The sequence below is a fragment of the Bos indicus genome, chromosome 3, assembly GCF_029378745.1.
Source record: "Bos indicus isolate NIAB-ARS_2022 breed Sahiwal x Tharparkar chromosome 3, NIAB-ARS_B.indTharparkar_mat_pri_1.0, whole genome shotgun sequence".
Lineage (NCBI taxonomy): Eukaryota > Metazoa > Chordata > Mammalia > Artiodactyla > Bovidae > Bos > Bos indicus.
The window spans coordinates 100,769,749-100,787,011 of NC_091762.1; the positions used below are offsets into that span (position 1 = coordinate 100,769,749).

Here is a 17,263-nt window from a genome sequence, read left to right on the forward strand (position 1 = left end):
AATTTGCATGGAACACCATTACCACTCTCACCTCTTTTAACAAATTATTCCCTACTCATCCTTCAGATCTTAGCCAATTAAATCAGTAGGCTTCTTGCTCTGCTTTTTCACAGCAGTTCTCCCAACTGTAATTAAACTAATTATGCAATTACTTAGTCCGTCTCAGGTAAACTGCAGGGACCTGTGTCTTAGTTATAGCTATATCCCCAGGGCCTAGCATTTGTGTCTAACCCATATAAGGACTCCATTAATATCTTCTGAATGAAGAGCAATGGTTCAACTAGAAAACTAAAACGAGTTTTGTATGATTGGAGTTTAGAGGATTTTTCCAAAAACCCTCCTAAAATCTCAGAAGTCTCTGGTGGGACCATAAATTATGTAAGATAGGACCTTAGGTACAGTGACAAGTTTTGGTGCTGACTCTGCCTCCTTCAGGTAGCCTATGCACATTGACTATAGTGTCTGAGAGAAAAAGCCTTTGTCCTGATTCTCCAAGCTGGGACTCCCAAACTTCAGAATTTACTTTTGAGAGTCCCTTGAACTGCAAGGAGATCCAACCAGTCCATTCTAAAGGAGATCAGTCCTGGGTGTTCTTTGGAAGGTGTGATGCTAAAACTGAAACTCCAGTACTTTGGCCATCTCATGCGAAGAGTTGACTCATTGGAAAAGATTCCGATGCTGGGAGGGATTGGGGGCAGGAGGAGAAGGGGACGACAGAGGATGAGATGGCTGGATGGCATCACCAACTCGATGGACGTGAGTTTGAATGAACTCCGGGGGTTGGTGATGGACAGGGAGGCCTGGCGTGCTGCAATTCACGGGGTCGCCAAGAGTCGGACACGACTGAGTGACTGAACGGAACTGAATTCCTAAATCTAGGCACTAACTAGGAGGAGGGCCAGGGTGTGGGAACTCAAGACCCATGCCCAGCAGGGCCAAGAAACCACAGGACTCTGATCTCAGTCCATAAATGACTAATTTTTGTTATTCTCACAAAGACTACTCTGGGGCGGCATGCAGTGCTAATAGATGCCACTAGATGGCGATACTCCACTTACGACCAACCTAGACAGCATATTAAAAAGCAGAGACATTACTTTGCCAACAGAGGTCTGTCTAATCAAGGCTATGGTTTTTCCAATGGTCATGTATGGATGTGAGAGTTGGACTATAAAGAAAGCTGAGCGCCGAAGAATTGATGCTTTTGAACTGTGGTGTTGGAGAAGACTCTTGAGAGTCCCTTGGACTGCAAGGAGATCCAACCAGTCCATTCTAAAGGAGATCAGTCTTGGGTGTTCATTGGAGGGCCTGATGTTGAAGCTGAAACTCCAGTACTTTGGCCACTGATAGGAAGAGCTGACTCATTTGAAAAGGCCCTGATGCTGGGAAAGGTTGAGGGCAGGAGGAGAAGGGGACAACGGAGGATGAGATGGTTGGATGGTATCACCGACACAATGGACATAGGTTTAGGTGGACTCCGGGAGTTGGTGATGGACAGGGAGGCCTGGCATGCTGTGGTTCATGGGGTCGCAAAGAGTCGGACATGACTGAGCGACTGATCTGATCTGATCTGATGAAAGTGGAAATGGACTTCAGCTACATGCTTGTTTCTCCAGAACCAAGAAAATAAGGGGGTTTGGGCTCAGGGCAGGTAACACCCAGCATCCCAAAGAGAAACAATTTCCATACCAAGTCTGACCAGACAATAAGACAAGCGAGTAGCATGGATGGATACTCCAAGGGCTTTATTAACTCCTTTACACTGTAGACAGCAGGACCTTACAGCAGAGAGATGAAAAGGAAGCCAGGAAGCTGTGGTCTCAATATGGGTCATTGAAGGGGTACAGAGGGTGCCCTGCATCTCTTGGGACCCTCTTCCCATCCACCTGGAAAGACAGACAGATGACTCCATTAGCAGGAGTTGACATTCCCGCATCCTGCCCGTCCTCCTAGTTCCAGGACATCTTTTCCCAAGAATCTTCCTGAACAGCCTCACCTGTGTACAGCACTATGACAGATGTCAGTGACAGGGACCTAGCCTCAGAGAATGCCACAGTACCAACAGCATTCCAGCACCAAACCCACAGCCTGGTACATGGCTGACTCTATCCCCAAGAGTTTACAGTCTCAGCTGGGATAAGGAACTATTTATTTCCCTTTCTAACAAGGTTGAGAACGCCCCATTTACACTGAGAAATTGTTACGTGTCAGGAACTGGGATCATTTTACACAAAGGAAGCTAAAGCTTAGAGAAGTTAAATCACTTGCTCTAGGTTACAAGGTATTGAGAGTCAGGACTGGAACTCACAGGCTAAATGCCTTATCCCTGAACCAGATTCCTTCTGGGAGCTCAATAAATAAAAAACAGCCCACTGTGTCCAGGACAGCAATCCTACCAACAATACCATCCTGCCAAGCCTCTACTCAGCAATATGGAGGCCAGACTTAGGCCAGAATCCTGCCCCGAATCTCAGATTCCCTGATTCTGGGGGGTGATACACACTCACCGTAAGCATGGGCACAATGAATCGCAAATTTTTATTCAGGGCATCCAGCTGCTTCATCTCCTCTGGGCTAAAGGTGAAGTCAAACACCTGGGAATGGAAGGCGGGGGTCAGGAAAGCCACTTTTGTGGGTGGAAGTTGGGGTTCCAGATCACTGCCTTCTTAGCCAGAGTCAGGGTCAGACTGTGTCCCAATGGGCTAAAGAAGACAGGACAGACACATCAAGTACCTGGATGTTCTCAAGGATACGGGAAGGCGTGACACTCTTGGGGATGCAGCTCACTTTCCGCTGGACCTGCCACCTAAGTGGGAGACGGAAGTAAACGAAACAGTCACTACTCATGAGCATTTTGTCCTCCATGCAGCCTTCTCTGAGCTCCTAGAGCCCCAAGCCCCACTGGAAGAGGGAACGAGCCTCAGAATGGCCTCTCCCAAGATGACACGGCAAGATTCTCAGCCTCATTCAGGCATTTGGAACCCCTCAACCCGTGCCTCCCAGCCCAGGAGCCCTCTCCCTAACCTGACTGTCTTTCCCTAAGACTGCTCATACCTGAGCAAGATCTGAGCTGGAGATCGACCATGCTTTTCTGCCAGTGCCAGGACCACTGGCTCCTTAAGCAGGACAGGCTCCTCAGGATCACGCCACGCACGATCAGAGGAGCCCAGAGGGCTATAAGCAGTCACCTCCAGGTTTCGTGCTTGGCAGTGGGCAATCAGCTCATTCTGAGCCAGGTATGGGTGGCATTCCACCTAAACCAAGAAACAACCTATCACCAGGGGTGGCCGCAGCTGGCTTGTGGTGGCCCCACCCGGACACACACATTCTGACCAACCCTGAATTGCTGACCCCCAGTTCCCTTCACGCTGCTTCTCTCCCTCTCTAGACAGTTTTCCATTGTCTATTTCATTCTCTTCCCACACTTCGGAGGATTTCTGCACCAACGCTTCTGACAACTTTCTAGCTATTTCCTGAAGTAAACTCATCATCTGCTCACTCATGTTCATTTACACACACGCATGCACACACACACACACACATGCATACCATCCCCAAACCAACTGATCTGCTTTGCTGTGCTCACCTGCAGGACAGCTGGGCGTACAGAGGCCACGCTGAGCACATCGTCAATCTGCCGACTATTGAAGTTGGACAGGCCCAGAGCCCGCACCAGCCCCTTAGCCACGAGTGCCTCCAGAGCCCTCCAGGTCTCCTTGTAGTGGGTGGAGTCATAGCGTATAGTCCCATCAGCATTCTTAGGGAAGGGGCTGTCTCCCCGCCTGAGTGAGAGACAGCCCCCCAGGTGTGGGCATGTAGGCTCCTGTCTACCTACCCGTCCAGCCATTCTACATCCCACAGTCGAAGCCCAGAAAGGGTAGAGGGCCAAGAATGAGAAACAAGCATGGTTTTTCACCTTTCCAGGTCATGATCCAAGTGTTAACTCCATATGGAATGCCCATCCCCTCTCCCTTCTTCCTAGACACAGATTATATCCCCTCCCCTCTGGGAAGTCATCCTTAACTCCCTCTGCCCCACCTCGGGAAACTGCATTGTAGGCTCCTACAGCCTTCTTCAAGTACACAGCATGGAGCTATGGTCGTCTCCTCCCACACCCTCTGTGGGAGCTTACTCTACTGCAACCCCAAGGCTGAGCGCAGCAAAAGCTAGAACATTTCCCCAGTGTATAAAGGCAGCAGGAGGACTCATCCATATACACCCTAGGATGCATGCCCTGTGAAGTGGCACTCCTTTTTTCTGTAGCTAGACTGTAGCAGAAAAGACTGAGTGCTCTTCTCTTGCTCTGTTCCTATAACTTACAAAAAGTTACTAACATGACTCCCCCAACCCCTGATTCCTAGATGAAGACCCTGGCAAGGCTCACTCAAAGGCGTAAGGCCAGTGCATCAGGTACAGGTCCAGATACTCCAGCTGCAGGTCAGCAAGTGTCTTCCGGAGGGCAGGCTCCACATCCTCGGGGTGGTGCTTTGTGTTCCACAGCTTGGAAGTCACAAAGAGCTCCTCCCGAGGCACCAACTGTACAGGGGACAGAGTCCACAGTCAGAAGAGCCAAGGGCACCCAGTCTTGCTCACCCTCACCTTTGGGAGAAGAACTAGAAGGAAGCTGATGCCAGATCCCTCTAGTCAGCCCTTAGCCCCAGCCTCTGAGTCTTCTCACCCCACGTCTCTGTAGCCCCAGTCCTCACCTTGCCAGGTCCCACATTCTCCTTCAGGGCTTCCCCGATTTCAGTCTCATTGCCATAGATAGCAGCACAGTCAATGTGACGGTAGCCTACACTCAGGGCATACTTAATAGCTGCTTTAACCTGCCAGGTGAGAAAAGCAAAAGTTTTAACTCTGTTGGCCTGGACCAGAAACTGCCCTCCTGAGGGTCACTGATGGGGTGAGGGGGCAGGAATTTACTACTGTAGTCATCCACACGGTGGAAGTGAGAAGATAGAAGATGGCTCCAGTCTTGGGGATCAGAAGTCTCTGTGGAGACCCCAAACCCTTTTTCCTCCTCCCCACTAACTTCCAAGGTTCCTTCCTATCCAAGCAATCTCAGCAGGGCCCAGCAAAAACTATGTTCCCTGCTACATGCTCAGAAGATGGATGGATACATTGATAGGACAGAAAGCAGAAGTACAGTCATGGAGATAGGTCCCAAACCTGAAGAGCTGATTAGGGAAGCGTGATACACAGGTAAGTAGTTCCTAGAGCAAGACCACATGGAGACAGATCCTTAGAAGCCATGTGGGGACTTCCCTGGTGGTCCAGTGGTTAAGAATCCACCTGCCAAAGTAGGGGACATGGATTCCACCCCTGGTCCAGGAAGATTCTACATGCCATGGAGCAACTAAGCCTGTGCACTGCAGCTACTGAGCTGGGGAGACTAGAGCCCATGCTGCACAATAAGAGAAGCCCATGCACCATAAGTAGAGAGCAGTCCCCGCTCACTGCACTGCAACTAGAGATAGTCTGTGTGCAGCAAAGACCCAGTGCAGCCAAAAAAATGTAAATAAAAAAATCACATATATATATAAATCTAAATTCCATTTTAAATACACGTATATATTTAAAGGGGAAGCCATGTAGACCATGGCTCAGACAAGCAGAAGAGGTGTGGGGGGGAGAACAGAAAACTAAGGAAGGTGGAAAAGTGAGATGGAAGCTGGGCCCAGAGGCCCCCACCAGAAGAGAATAAAGCAGGCACCAAGGAGATTGATGGGTCAGTCAATTTGTTAAAAACCAGACTTGAAACATGGCATTAGGAGCAGACCCAAGGGTGTTAAGCCCCCTGCAACTCAAGATCCCCATTTAGGTGCAGTTGTTACTATCCAGACATGTGCCCTTCTCACCGACCCTGCTCCATCCCATTTCCCACCCCTCCATCCCTGACCCATCTTGGCCCTGGCTCTGGCCTCCACCCCCAGCCTTCGCCTAGCTCCTGGACTTGTTCCAGGCGGTGTCAGTGCCCGCCTACAGCACCAGACTCTAGGCAGCTGTAGGAAGGAAAGCAAAGGGAGAAAAGGCAGACAGAGTTCATTCAACCACGCCACCCATCCCAGCCTAAATCCCAGACAGAAGAGGCCACTGTCCCTGCCAGAGTTCCTCCCAAACTTCTCTCAACTCTGACTCAGATTCCAAGAACAAGGAACACCCAGGTGGGAGCTGCTCCACCCCGGGTGGGAACTGAGTCTCTACCTGTGTCCATCTAGGAAAGCAAGTTTTCATTCCCAGGCTCCCCTGGGCTGGAAGGTCTATAGCAGGGGTTACTAAACTCCAGCTAGCAGCTGGCTTTTGTTTTTTTTTTTTTCAGCCCTTGAGCTAAGAACACGTTTTATATTTTTAAATAGTTATATAAGTACATAACCACCTGCATTTTGCAAGTTGTCTAACAAAATCTAAATTATTAACCACCTTGTCCTTTAAGAAACAGTCTGCTGACCTTTGGTATAAACAGTTGACCGAGTTGTTCTTTAACCCTGATACCTGCTGTGTGTATCTGGCTATATATTGTCACCCTGTATCAGGCTGCATATTGTCACATGTATCAGGATGTATATTGTCACCATGCTTATTTAACTTATATACAGAGAACCTCATGCAAAATGCCCGGCTGGATGAAGCACAAGCCGGAATCAAGATTGCCAGGAGAAATATCAATAATGCAGATGACACCACCCTTAAGGGAGAAAGCGAAGAGGAACTAAAGAGCCTCTTGATGAAGGTGAAAGAGGAGAGTGAAAAAGTTGGCTTAAAACTCAACATTCAAACTAAGATCATGGCATTCAGTCTCATTACTTCATGGCAAATAGATGGGAAAACAATGGAAATAGTGACAGACTATTTTCTTGGGCTCTAAAATCACTGCAGATGGTGACTGCAGCCATGAAACTAAAAGATGCTTGCTCCTTGGAAGAACAGCTATGACAACCTAGACAGTGTACTAAAAAGCAGAGACATTACTTTGCCAACAAAGGTCCGTCTAGTCAAAGCTATGGTTTTTCCAGTAGTCATGTTTGGATGTGAGTTGGACCATAAAGAAGGCTGAACACTGAAGAATTGATGCTTTTGAACTGTGGTGTTGGAGAAGACTCCTGAGAGTCTCTTGGGCTGCAAGGAGACCAAATCAGTCAATTCTAAAGGAAATCAATCCTGAATATTCATTGGAGGGACTGATGCTGAGGCTGAAGTTCAAATAATTTGGCCACCTGATGCAAAGAGCCGACTCATTGGAAAAGACCCTGATACTGGAATGGCAGGAGGAGAAGGTGACGACAGAGGATGAGATGGTTGGATGGCATCACTGATTCAATGGACATGAGTCTGAGCAAACTCAAGGAGATGGTGAAGTACAGGAAAGCCTGGCGTGCTGCAGTCCAAGAGGTTGCAAAGCGTCGGACAGGACTCAGCAACTGAACAACAACAACCTGCTGTGTGTAAAGAACCAAATGTGGAACGGAAGACACGATCACAGCACAGGGTGATAAATGGCACCTTGGGGTCAGCCCAGGGTCAGGCACAAAGGAGTGCCACATCTCCACAGCACTCAGCACAGATCATCAGGGAACGGGCTCCTTCCTATGCTTGAGGCCCTGCTAGGCCCCTTACCACTGCTCTGGATTAGTTGGGGAAGCCAAGAGTTCACTATGGGTCCCTTCTTCCCTTGTTTCTTCCCACCGCCTTCCAGGCTTATCCCTACCAGATGTGAAGTATAGGGATGGGGGTGATAGAGAAAACACAAGGACCCTCTCCCAAACAGTGCCTTTTCCCTAGAAGAGAGGCAAGAACCCCCTTCTGCCCCCATCCCTCACCTGGCCAGGGTCGCTCTTCCAGGTGCCCAGTCCAATCAGGGGCATCTTCTGCCCAGTGTGTAGGAGGATACAGGAAGCCGCCATTGCCCCTGAAACACAGATGGAAGAAAATGGTGTGAGGGTCAGTGCTGCTGTTGGGGCGACTGGTCAAGGATCCTGTAAAACATGGGAGGAAGGGGGCACAGAGATGACAGAACAGACACTGGGTCATGTGTATATGCCTGGGAGCAAAGGCAGCTGAGACAGGGCGGCCAGAACCAACCAAAGCCATTAACTCCCAAACACTAACAGGACCACCAGTCTGGCTGCCCTTCCTTTCACCAGGCTAAGGGTCTGGTTAAAGAGCTCTTAAACCTAAAAACAAAGGCGAGGTGGCTCCCCAGAAGTACTCAACCTTGACTACATGAGGTCTCAAGCCAGTGTAAGATAAGCAAAGGCCTTTATGAGACAAAGGGAGACCAGGTGACAGGCTCAGAATCGAAGGATGATGAATGTTCCAGGAGACTGTTAGCACTACAGAGACTGAGTCCCTCTCAGAGGTCTGATCAGCCATGCTACCAGGCCTGAGTGGGCTCTTACAAGGGAAGTATCTTATTTTTTAGATTAAAAAAAAAAAACCAAAAAACAGGCTCAGAGCGATAAAGATATTTGCCCCAAATCAACAGCTAAGTGACAGAGAGTCAACAATTCAAGAAGGAACTGATAGAAAAGGCAGGAAAAGGCAAGAGAACACAGACCAATAAACTACATATGCTATGCCTCACAGAAGACACATGTACACTGTTACAGAAGAGCAAGTGACTTCTGTAGGGCAAGGACAAGAGAATAATGACATTGTCTTTTTTTTTTTTTTAATATTTATTTATTCAGCTGCACTGGGTCTTAGTTGCAGCACACAGGATCTTGAATCTTCATTGCAGCATGCGAGATCTTTAGCTGTGGCATGCAGGATCTTTTAGCCGCAGCGTAACTCTTATTTGCAGCATGTGGGATCAATTTCCCTGACCAGGGATTGAACCCAGGCCCTCTGCATTGGGAGTGCAGAGTCTTTGCCACTGGAGCACTAGGGAATTCCCAACACTGGCTTTTAAGAATGAGTTGGATTGTCCCAAGAGTAAAGAGAAGGACTTCCCTGGTGGCGCCATGGATGAGAATCCACCTGCCAGTGCAGGGGACACTGGTTCAATCCCTGGTCCGGGAAAATTTCACATGCCCTGGAGTAACTACTGAGCCTGAGATCCAGAGCCCAAATACTTCAACAACTGAAGCTCTGCTGCCTAGAACCTGTGCCCTGCAACAAGGGAAGCCACTGCAATGGGAAGCCCAAGCAATGCAACAAAGAGTAGATTCCACTAGCCCAAACTAAAGAAAGCCTGTGCAAAGCAACAAAGACCCAGTACAGCCAAAAATAAATAATGTTTTTAAAAAAAAGAGTAAAAGAAGCTTTCCAGGAAGAGGAACCAGACACATGACTTCAGTGCAGTGGAAAGCAGTAAATCACAGATATCTGAAAATTTCCAACTGAACAAAGCACATGGTAACTGCAACAACCCCATTTGGAAAGCTATGAAAATCGGAAGTCTCCAGTGGCCTGAGAACACTCATTCAGTCAGCAGATGATGCATGGTCTTATGCTAGACACAAGAGACACACATATTCAAATAGTTCTTGCTCTCTGGGAGTTCATGGTCTGGTCAGGAGAGGACAGAGGATATCACAACCCACAAGACGGGACCAAAACCTGCACAAGGGCTACAAGAAAAAAGTGACCTGGCTGGGATGGCTTCTTGGAGGTGACATGTGAGTCGAGCTTTGATGAATAGGATTTATCCAAGGGAAAGGAGAAAGAGGGCTCACCCCAAGAATCAATAATATAGAAACATCCTTTTCCCCTGCTCTCATCAGTACTGTAACTATCACTCTCGGGATTGAGTTCATTGCTGGTCAGTACTTTTATTATCACAACCTTTGTTTCCAAGTTCAGAAAGGACATAAGAATATTATAGTAGAGTAGGTAACTGGATAAGTTGCAAGTATAACTGACACACCAACACTGTCCTTAACATTTCTGACTCAGGAATAATTTTTTTTAAGGTTATTACTTTATTTATTTATTTTTGCCTCATGGCACACGGGATCTTTGTTCTCTGACAAGGGATCGAACCCACACCCACTTGCACCCTCTGCAGGGAAAGTGCAGAGTCTTAACCACTGGACCACCAGGAAGAATATTATAGTCTAGTGGGCTTCCCAGGTGGCTCAGTGGTAAAGAACTGCCACCTACCAATGCAGGAAACACAAGAACTGCGGGTTTGATCCCTGGGTCAGGAAAATCCCCTGGAGTAGGAAATGGCAAACCATTCCAGTATTCTTGCCTGGAAAATTCCATGGCCAGAGGAGCCTGGTGGGCTACAGTCCACGGGGTAGCAAAGAGTCGGACCTGACTAAGCACGCACGCGCGCATACACACACACATACACACACAACATTTTGGAGACCATCCTTTCTGCTAAAATGAAAACAGTTCAATTTGGGCAGCAAACCATGGACCACTGAGGGCAATCCTCTTTGTTACCAAACTTCTCAGGGACACAAACTGCCCAGAATCAGGCAAACATGTCTGTACCTCACAGAAGGAACTAGCTTGCCAGCTGCTACTAGGGACAATGGCTGGTTTCCTGGACTTGATCTTCAACCTGTGACCTGTTGGCCTCTGCCAGATTTCTCAGAATACAAGGGTTGGCTCTGAAATCCCACCTGGGCTGAGAGTGTGAACAAAAACCTGGCCTGGGGGAAAAGGAAGAAGAAACCTGAAGCTTGCCTCTCCCCTTTCTTTTGCTGGTGAAACTGAAAACCAAAAAGGCTAAGGCTTGGGGGGCAGGGATCAGAGGCAGAAACAGTAAACACAGATCTTCAAAGAACAAACGCTCCAAAGGACAGATGGAAGGCAGAAGATAGATGTTTTTCTCTATCAGAGGACAGGAAGTCATCCTCTGCCGGCTCCTGACTTCCTTATCTTCTGCCTGTGCATCAGCCTTTCAACCTAGCCCTGTGTTAAAAGGCTCTGAGCTTGTCAGCATCTGCCTAGCTGGACCTCTAGCAGCATTCAGACACCCCCATGTTATCTTGGGAGAGGTTCAAGGTGGAAAAGAGAGAGAAGCTGAGTGTATAGGGGGGCGGGTGAGGGCAGTATCAGGACTCAGGTTTTATTAATCCCAAGTCAGTGCCTAGGTTCCTCCTCTCTGGGGCTTAATCTTCCCTTCTCAGAGAAGGGCTCTGTAGTTGCTGCCAGGATGCAAGAAACTTGAAAACACAGGAAGAAGAAGCAGTCTTCACCTGAGTGTTCCCTGGCTGCATAGGCCTTCCCTCTCTGCCATCTTCCCCCACAAAAAATATTGGTGTCCCTCAGGGTTCTGTCCTCAATCCCTTCTCGCTCCCTAGTCAAGCTTCAGTGATGACTTTAATCACTAATTCTTCCCACCCCAGTTCTATATATTCACCTCCCTCTGGACAGTTCCACCAGTATATCCTACAGGTATGAGACTTAACATGTCCAGAACTAAACTTATCAAATCCAGCAACAGAGCACGAGGAAATAGTTTAAGTTCTGGAGTTGCACAGACCTGGGGTTGAATCTCAGCTCCTCCATCTGAAGAGATATTATGCCTAAAGCCCTCTGCACAGCGCCTGACCATGTTCTTTGTTCTATATACTCTGTCTCCCCAGGACTCAAGGCCCTGGATGACAAGTGTGAAAGCAAACCAGACAACACAGTATAATCCATGGGGGGTCTTACAAATCCAATCACAGTATAATCCACGGGGGGGTCTTACAAAAGCCATCTAAAGTTTTTCAGTTTGTTTGAGGCATTTCTGAGTATTATAAGATTAGGGTTTTGACAGGTAGTGGGAAGGGGAATATAGCTTCTGAACTTTGAAGACGCCAGCACAGAAAGCCACCTTAAATATGAAACAGTGGCCAAGATTTGGTCTATCTGGCTGGGTTAAAAATCCTGTAATACTTGTAAGTATTTTTAAAAAGATACTGTTTGCTCTAAACTGTAATGTAACACCTAAGACTGCAATACCGCTCTCTGGACTTCTTGATGTATGTGAAAAAAATTTTAAAATATATACTCCTTAAATCTTTACCCAGCCCATCCTCCAGGCCACTTTACCCAGCACACCTCCAGGGCCACTGCTCCAGCTGTGACCACCCTTCCCAGAACCAGGGATTGCTCTGATCCAGTGAGGCCCCTCTCCCCGACAAAGCAGTCCCCAAATCTGACCATGTGACTCCCAGGCTCTCTTCCAGTAGTTCTCTCCTACCACAGGGGTAAAGTCCAGACTCCTTAGTAATACCCTTTATAACCTGGCTCCCACCTCCTCCATCTCTCCACCTCTTCACTTAAGACAACATATTCCAGACTCTGCAGAAGCAGCCACCATACTTGATTCCAGGCCTCTGCACACTTCCCTTCTGCACAAGTCCAACCCTTGCCTGGCTAACTGCAGCTCACCCTTCAGCTAGCTTTACATTTCTGGCTCCTCCCATGTACTGACAGCTGTGCACAACACTGCATTTGTGTGCTCATTTTCCCTCAGAAATTTAAGCACTCCTCAAGGTCAGGGCCTGCCATTTATCTAACCTGGTAGCTGCTACAGTGCCTGCTGCCCATTTCCCCTACCCCACACACAGGCAAACAGGGGAGATCTTGACAGCTGGAGGTGCATCTGAGAAAGTCACTGCCCCCGTCACTTTCTTCCTTTACTTCTTAGACAACCTGGCAACAACGATCTCTGGAAAATAACAAAGCACTTTACCATCTCCGATTAAAAAAAAAAAAAAAATCCCAGTGATTACATTAGGCATTGCTCTTGTATTACAGATAAGAAATCTGAGATATGGGGGGCAGTAACAAGACTGATCAGAACCCTCAAGACTCTTCTAAGGGAGGTCGTGCGGCCCTGAGTATGGACAGGCTGAAGGAAAGAGTTAATTAACAATAATCCCATCCGGTGAAGGTTCAGATTTCAGTCTGAAAAGAGCACTCAGGCAAAACAGAAACATGCCCTGGCTTTCCCAAACCCAAGGCAGGTCCCAAAGCTAGCGAACCCACGCCCCTCTTGCCACGTCAGGTTTTATTAATTTCATAATTCCTATGGAATCGCAGATTCTATAGGAAAGCCAGATTTCCGGGAAAAACCGTGTCGGTGGGCAAACAAAAAAAGGAAGATGGCAACCAAAACTTACTGACAATCGGTGCATGTAGCTTTTAAGAGCTTTATCTCACTTAACTCTTGCTACAATTCTGATGTAGGAACTGATTTTACCGCTGAGAAAACTGAGGGCCAGAGAAACTGAGGACTTATCCAAGATCATTTAAAGAATAAGAGGAAACGCAAATCCGAAACCAAGTCTGGCCGCCTCCAGAGCATTTGCTATTCGCTCTAAACATGGGGGCGGACACATGTGGAGTAAAGGTTCGAGGCCATCTCCACTGCGCCAAAGAAACAGGGCAGCAGAGGAGAGACTCACCTCGGTACAGAGCGTTAACAGGGTAGTGTGGCTTCCCAGCTCAGTCCTGTGCCCTGCTAGCCACCAAGTGAGCCTCAGCTTCCGGGATTGGTGGGCAGCAGGAGACACCCGCCCAAGCTTGATGCAGGCACTTAAGCCTGGCGGTGATGAGGAAGCTCCTCCCAGAGGAGTGGCGGGGGCCGGGCGTTCAGCATCACGCGCGTGGTGGACCCCGCCCCTACCTCCAGAAAGAAGCTGAGGAGTGGAAGCCTGAGCTAGGAGGCTGCACCACGGTGATGAGTGGATTGCCCACGAGCATCCTGCGGAATGTGGGTCCACACAGCGTGGCCTACTGTGGAGCTTGGACACTGCACACCGCTGGTTTGGCGAACTCCCGCGTGAAAGATGCACGCGCCTCGGATCACGTAGGCGGCCCCGAGGGCGGGACTAGGCCGCGCCTCTGCCTGGCCCACACTGCACCGCGCGCCGCCTGTAAGGCTGCTCTGGGCGGTCCCAGCTCTTTCTCCAGCCAGAGAGAGAATCCGGCGGCCTCGTGACGGCTTCTTCTGCAGTGGGCTGTTCCCTCACTCCACCAAATAAAACATAATTCAACTTTTAGACTGTCAATATTTTTTTTATTCATTAATACATACAGAACAATGCACAAATCTTAAACATTCAACTCTGATTTTTTCTTTTTCATTGTAATCAGCATCCAGCGCACTTGCAGTCAGTCTCCTGTGAGGAAGGTATTCACGTCCCACTTTACAGATTGTGCAGACTTAGCAGGCTTTACCTTGTTCAGAGTAAGATAGCTATTAAATTGCAGTTCTGAGATTTGAAATAGCTTTGCCATTCGGACTGAGAAGGTGTCTTGAATTTATGTTTTCCTTGGCAGAATGGGCAGGAAGCAGGTTTGTCCTGGTGTAGCTCTTTCTCTCCCTCACCTCCTTCCTGCCCCTCTGTACTCTGCCAGCGCGACTCTAACCATTTTTTAAGCTTATTTCTTTCTAGGCCACTCTGTGAGGCATATGGGAGCTTAGTTAACAAACCAGGGATCCAATTTTGGCTCCCAGCATTGGAAGGTGGATTCTTAACCACCTGACCACAGGGGAAGTTCTTCCCCATCATTTGTTTATACCCCAGATTACTCCCCACTGTCTCTCCAGTAGAAGTGGCGTCCTGATGAACTAAGTCTCCAACATTTCACTTTTGGGGCTCCAAAATCACTGCAGATAGTGACTGCAGCCATGAAATTAAAAGACGCCTACTCCTTGGAAGGAAAGTTTTGACCAACCTAGACAGCATATTCAAAAGTAGAGACATTACTTTGCCAACAAAGGTCCATCTAGTCAAGGCTATGTTTTTTCCAGTGGTCATGTATGGATGTGAGAGTTGGACTATAAAGAAAGCTGAGCACCGAAGAATTGATGCTTTTGAACTATGGTGTTGGAGAAGACTCTTAAGAATCCCTTGGACTGCAAGGAGATACAACCAGTCCATCCTAAGGAGATCAGTCCTGAGTGTTCATTGGAAGGACTGATGTTGAAGTTGAAACTCCAATACTTTGGCCACCTGATGCAAAGAGCTGACTCATTTGAAAAGACCCTGATGCTGGGAAAGGTTGAGGGCAGGAGGAGAAGGGGACGACAGAGGATGAGATGGTTGGATGGCATCACTGACTCAATGGACATGAGTTTGGGTAAACTCTGGGAGTTGGTGATGGACAGGGAGGCCTGGTGTGCTGCAGTTCATGGGGTTGCAGAGTCAAACACGACTGAGTGACTGAACTGAACTGAAAGTCACCTGTGTGTGTGTGCTAAGTTGCTTCAGTCATGTCTGACTCTTTGAGACATTATGGACTGTAGCCCAACAGGCTTTGCTGCCTGTGGAATTTCCCAGGCAAGAATACTAGAATAGGTTGCCATGCCCTCCTACAGGGGATCTTCCCCACCCAAGGATCGAACCAGCATCTCTTAAGTCTCCTGCATTGGTAGGCAGGTTCTTTACCACTAATGCCATCTGGGAAGCCTCCCTGAAGTCACCTGGTTTCTGCCAATCCCATGCCCTGCCTTCCCTTTGATCCTGCAATTTTCCTATGGCCTTCCAAAAAATTATTTTTCTTTGGTTAAATAAAGCCAGTGTTTGCTGCTTACAACTAAAGAACTCTAACAGACACAAGAAAGTAAAAATAGTATCAGAGGCTACAAGGAGAAGAAGTAAATCATAGGTAATTCAAAAAAAGGTGATGGAAAGAGGAAATGTCAAATTAGGATTTTATACTAAACTGTGAATATGTTTTTTCAGATCTTTTTGAGATGATTCAGGTATTGTATAAAATGTAAGAGGAACTGAGATAAGAGGGACGAGTCAAGGCATAACCTTTAGGAGAATGATATAGCCATTGAGGATGCAACAAAAACTGGTTAGAAACTATTAAGCCCAAGATTGTGGAAGATTCAACTTCCTGTAAACCTTGAGCCTCATTATACATTCATTATAATATATTAACATATATTAAATCCACACCCCCAGGTACCATGACAGTTTCAAGGCTGACCATAAAAGGCCAGAAGTGGGTGATGGCCCAATTCCTGGAAATTTCCACCCCCTCCCCTGAAATAGTTGGAATAACCCTCCTACTTGTTAGCCTATGAAATTACCCAGCCATAAAAACTAACCACTCCCATATTTCAGGACCATCCTCACCTTCTGAGATAGACTACAATTCTGTCTATGGAGGGTATTCTTCCAAAGTCTGTCTTAGGACAGCAGCTCACATTCTCATCATGGAGTAGAGACACATTTTAGAAATATTTAGGAGTATAATTGGCAGCACTAGATGTAATGTGATCCACTAGATGTAGGAGATTAAAAAAAAAACAGAGAACAGACTTGTAGTTGCCAAGGAGAAGGGGGGCAGGGAGAGAGATGGACTGGGAGTTTGGGGTTGGTAGATGCAAACTGTTACATTTAGAATGGATTAAAAAACAAGTTTCTGTTATAACACAGGGAACTATATTCAATATTGTATGATAAGCTACAATGGAAAAGAATATAAAAAAAGAATGTACATATGAGTATAACTGAGTCACTTTGCTGTACAGCATAGATTGGTGCACCGTTGTAAATTAACTATACTTTAATAAAAACAAAAACACTGGAATGACTCCTGGGTTTCCAGCTTGAGTACATATGAGGATGGTGAGGATGGTGAATGGTTTCCCAAACACACCATGTCTTCTCTCACTTTGGGTCTTTGCATATGCTCTTCCTACCTACAACACACTTTCTTTTAAATATCCGCTACTTCCAAAACATCTTTACTGAGGAAGCCTCCCCTTGACAGCTTACAGCAAACTGTGTCAGATTTGTGATCTCTGAAGAAGAAGATTCAGCTTCAGGATCGGGGACAAGGTTTGATTACTCAGAGCTTTTGTTTTATTACAGTGAAAAAGGACAGAAAAAGTTTCTGAAATAGATATCAGAAGGGGGATGGAGAATGCCCCACTTGCTAGTCTTATCAAGGCCTTATATACTTTTACCAGACCCACTCCAACAATATACATGTTAAATTAACAAGATTAGGACAATAGAAAGGTCTTATCAGACCCACTCCCACAACATACCTCTGAAAATAACAAGATTAGTCAGAAGGTTCTTGTTAAGAAGAAGAAACATGTCCTTGAGCAAGATATATTTTTATTATATGATCATTAGTACAGAGCAAGATACATTTTTATTATATAATCATTAGTACAGAGCTTGAGGAAAAACATACTGTTGAGCCATTAGCTCTGGGCATAAAGAAAAAACATTATCTGTGATTAAGACAAAAGAATGTAGAAAAAATGTTTGTCCTTTTCTCTACCTCAAGAACCCTGGACCCCTTTCTCCTCTTTGAGGGCCCCAGACCCCTTCCTCATTGA

General features: G+C 47.1%; 1 protein-coding gene across 2 annotated transcripts; it reads right to left on the reverse strand.

The window, feature by feature from the left end:
• Positions 1-1,728: 1,728 nt before the first annotated feature.
• On the reverse strand, positions 1,729-13,532 carry AKR1A1 (aldo-keto reductase family 1 member A1). 2 transcript variants are annotated; one of them, XM_019957576.2, is made up of 9 exons: positions 13,356-13,525; positions 7,818-7,906; positions 4,707-4,826; positions 4,385-4,536; positions 3,587-3,782; positions 3,055-3,254; positions 2,734-2,806; positions 2,508-2,594; positions 1,729-1,886 (listed from the first exon to the last, which is right to left on the reverse strand). In XM_019957576.2, exons 2-9 carry the CDS (start codon positions 7,899-7,901, stop codon positions 1,821-1,823), a joined length of 978 nt encoding a protein of 325 aa, XP_019813135.1. In that variant the 5' UTR covers positions 7,902-7,906; positions 13,356-13,525; the 3' UTR covers positions 1,729-1,820. The 2 variants fall into 2 exon arrangements, with proteins under 2 accessions (XP_019813135.1, XP_070642744.1); XM_070786643.1 differs by lacking the exon at positions 4,707-4,826 and having other exon boundaries at positions 13,356-13,532.
• Between the last annotated feature and the right edge of the window lie 3,731 nt (positions 13,533-17,263).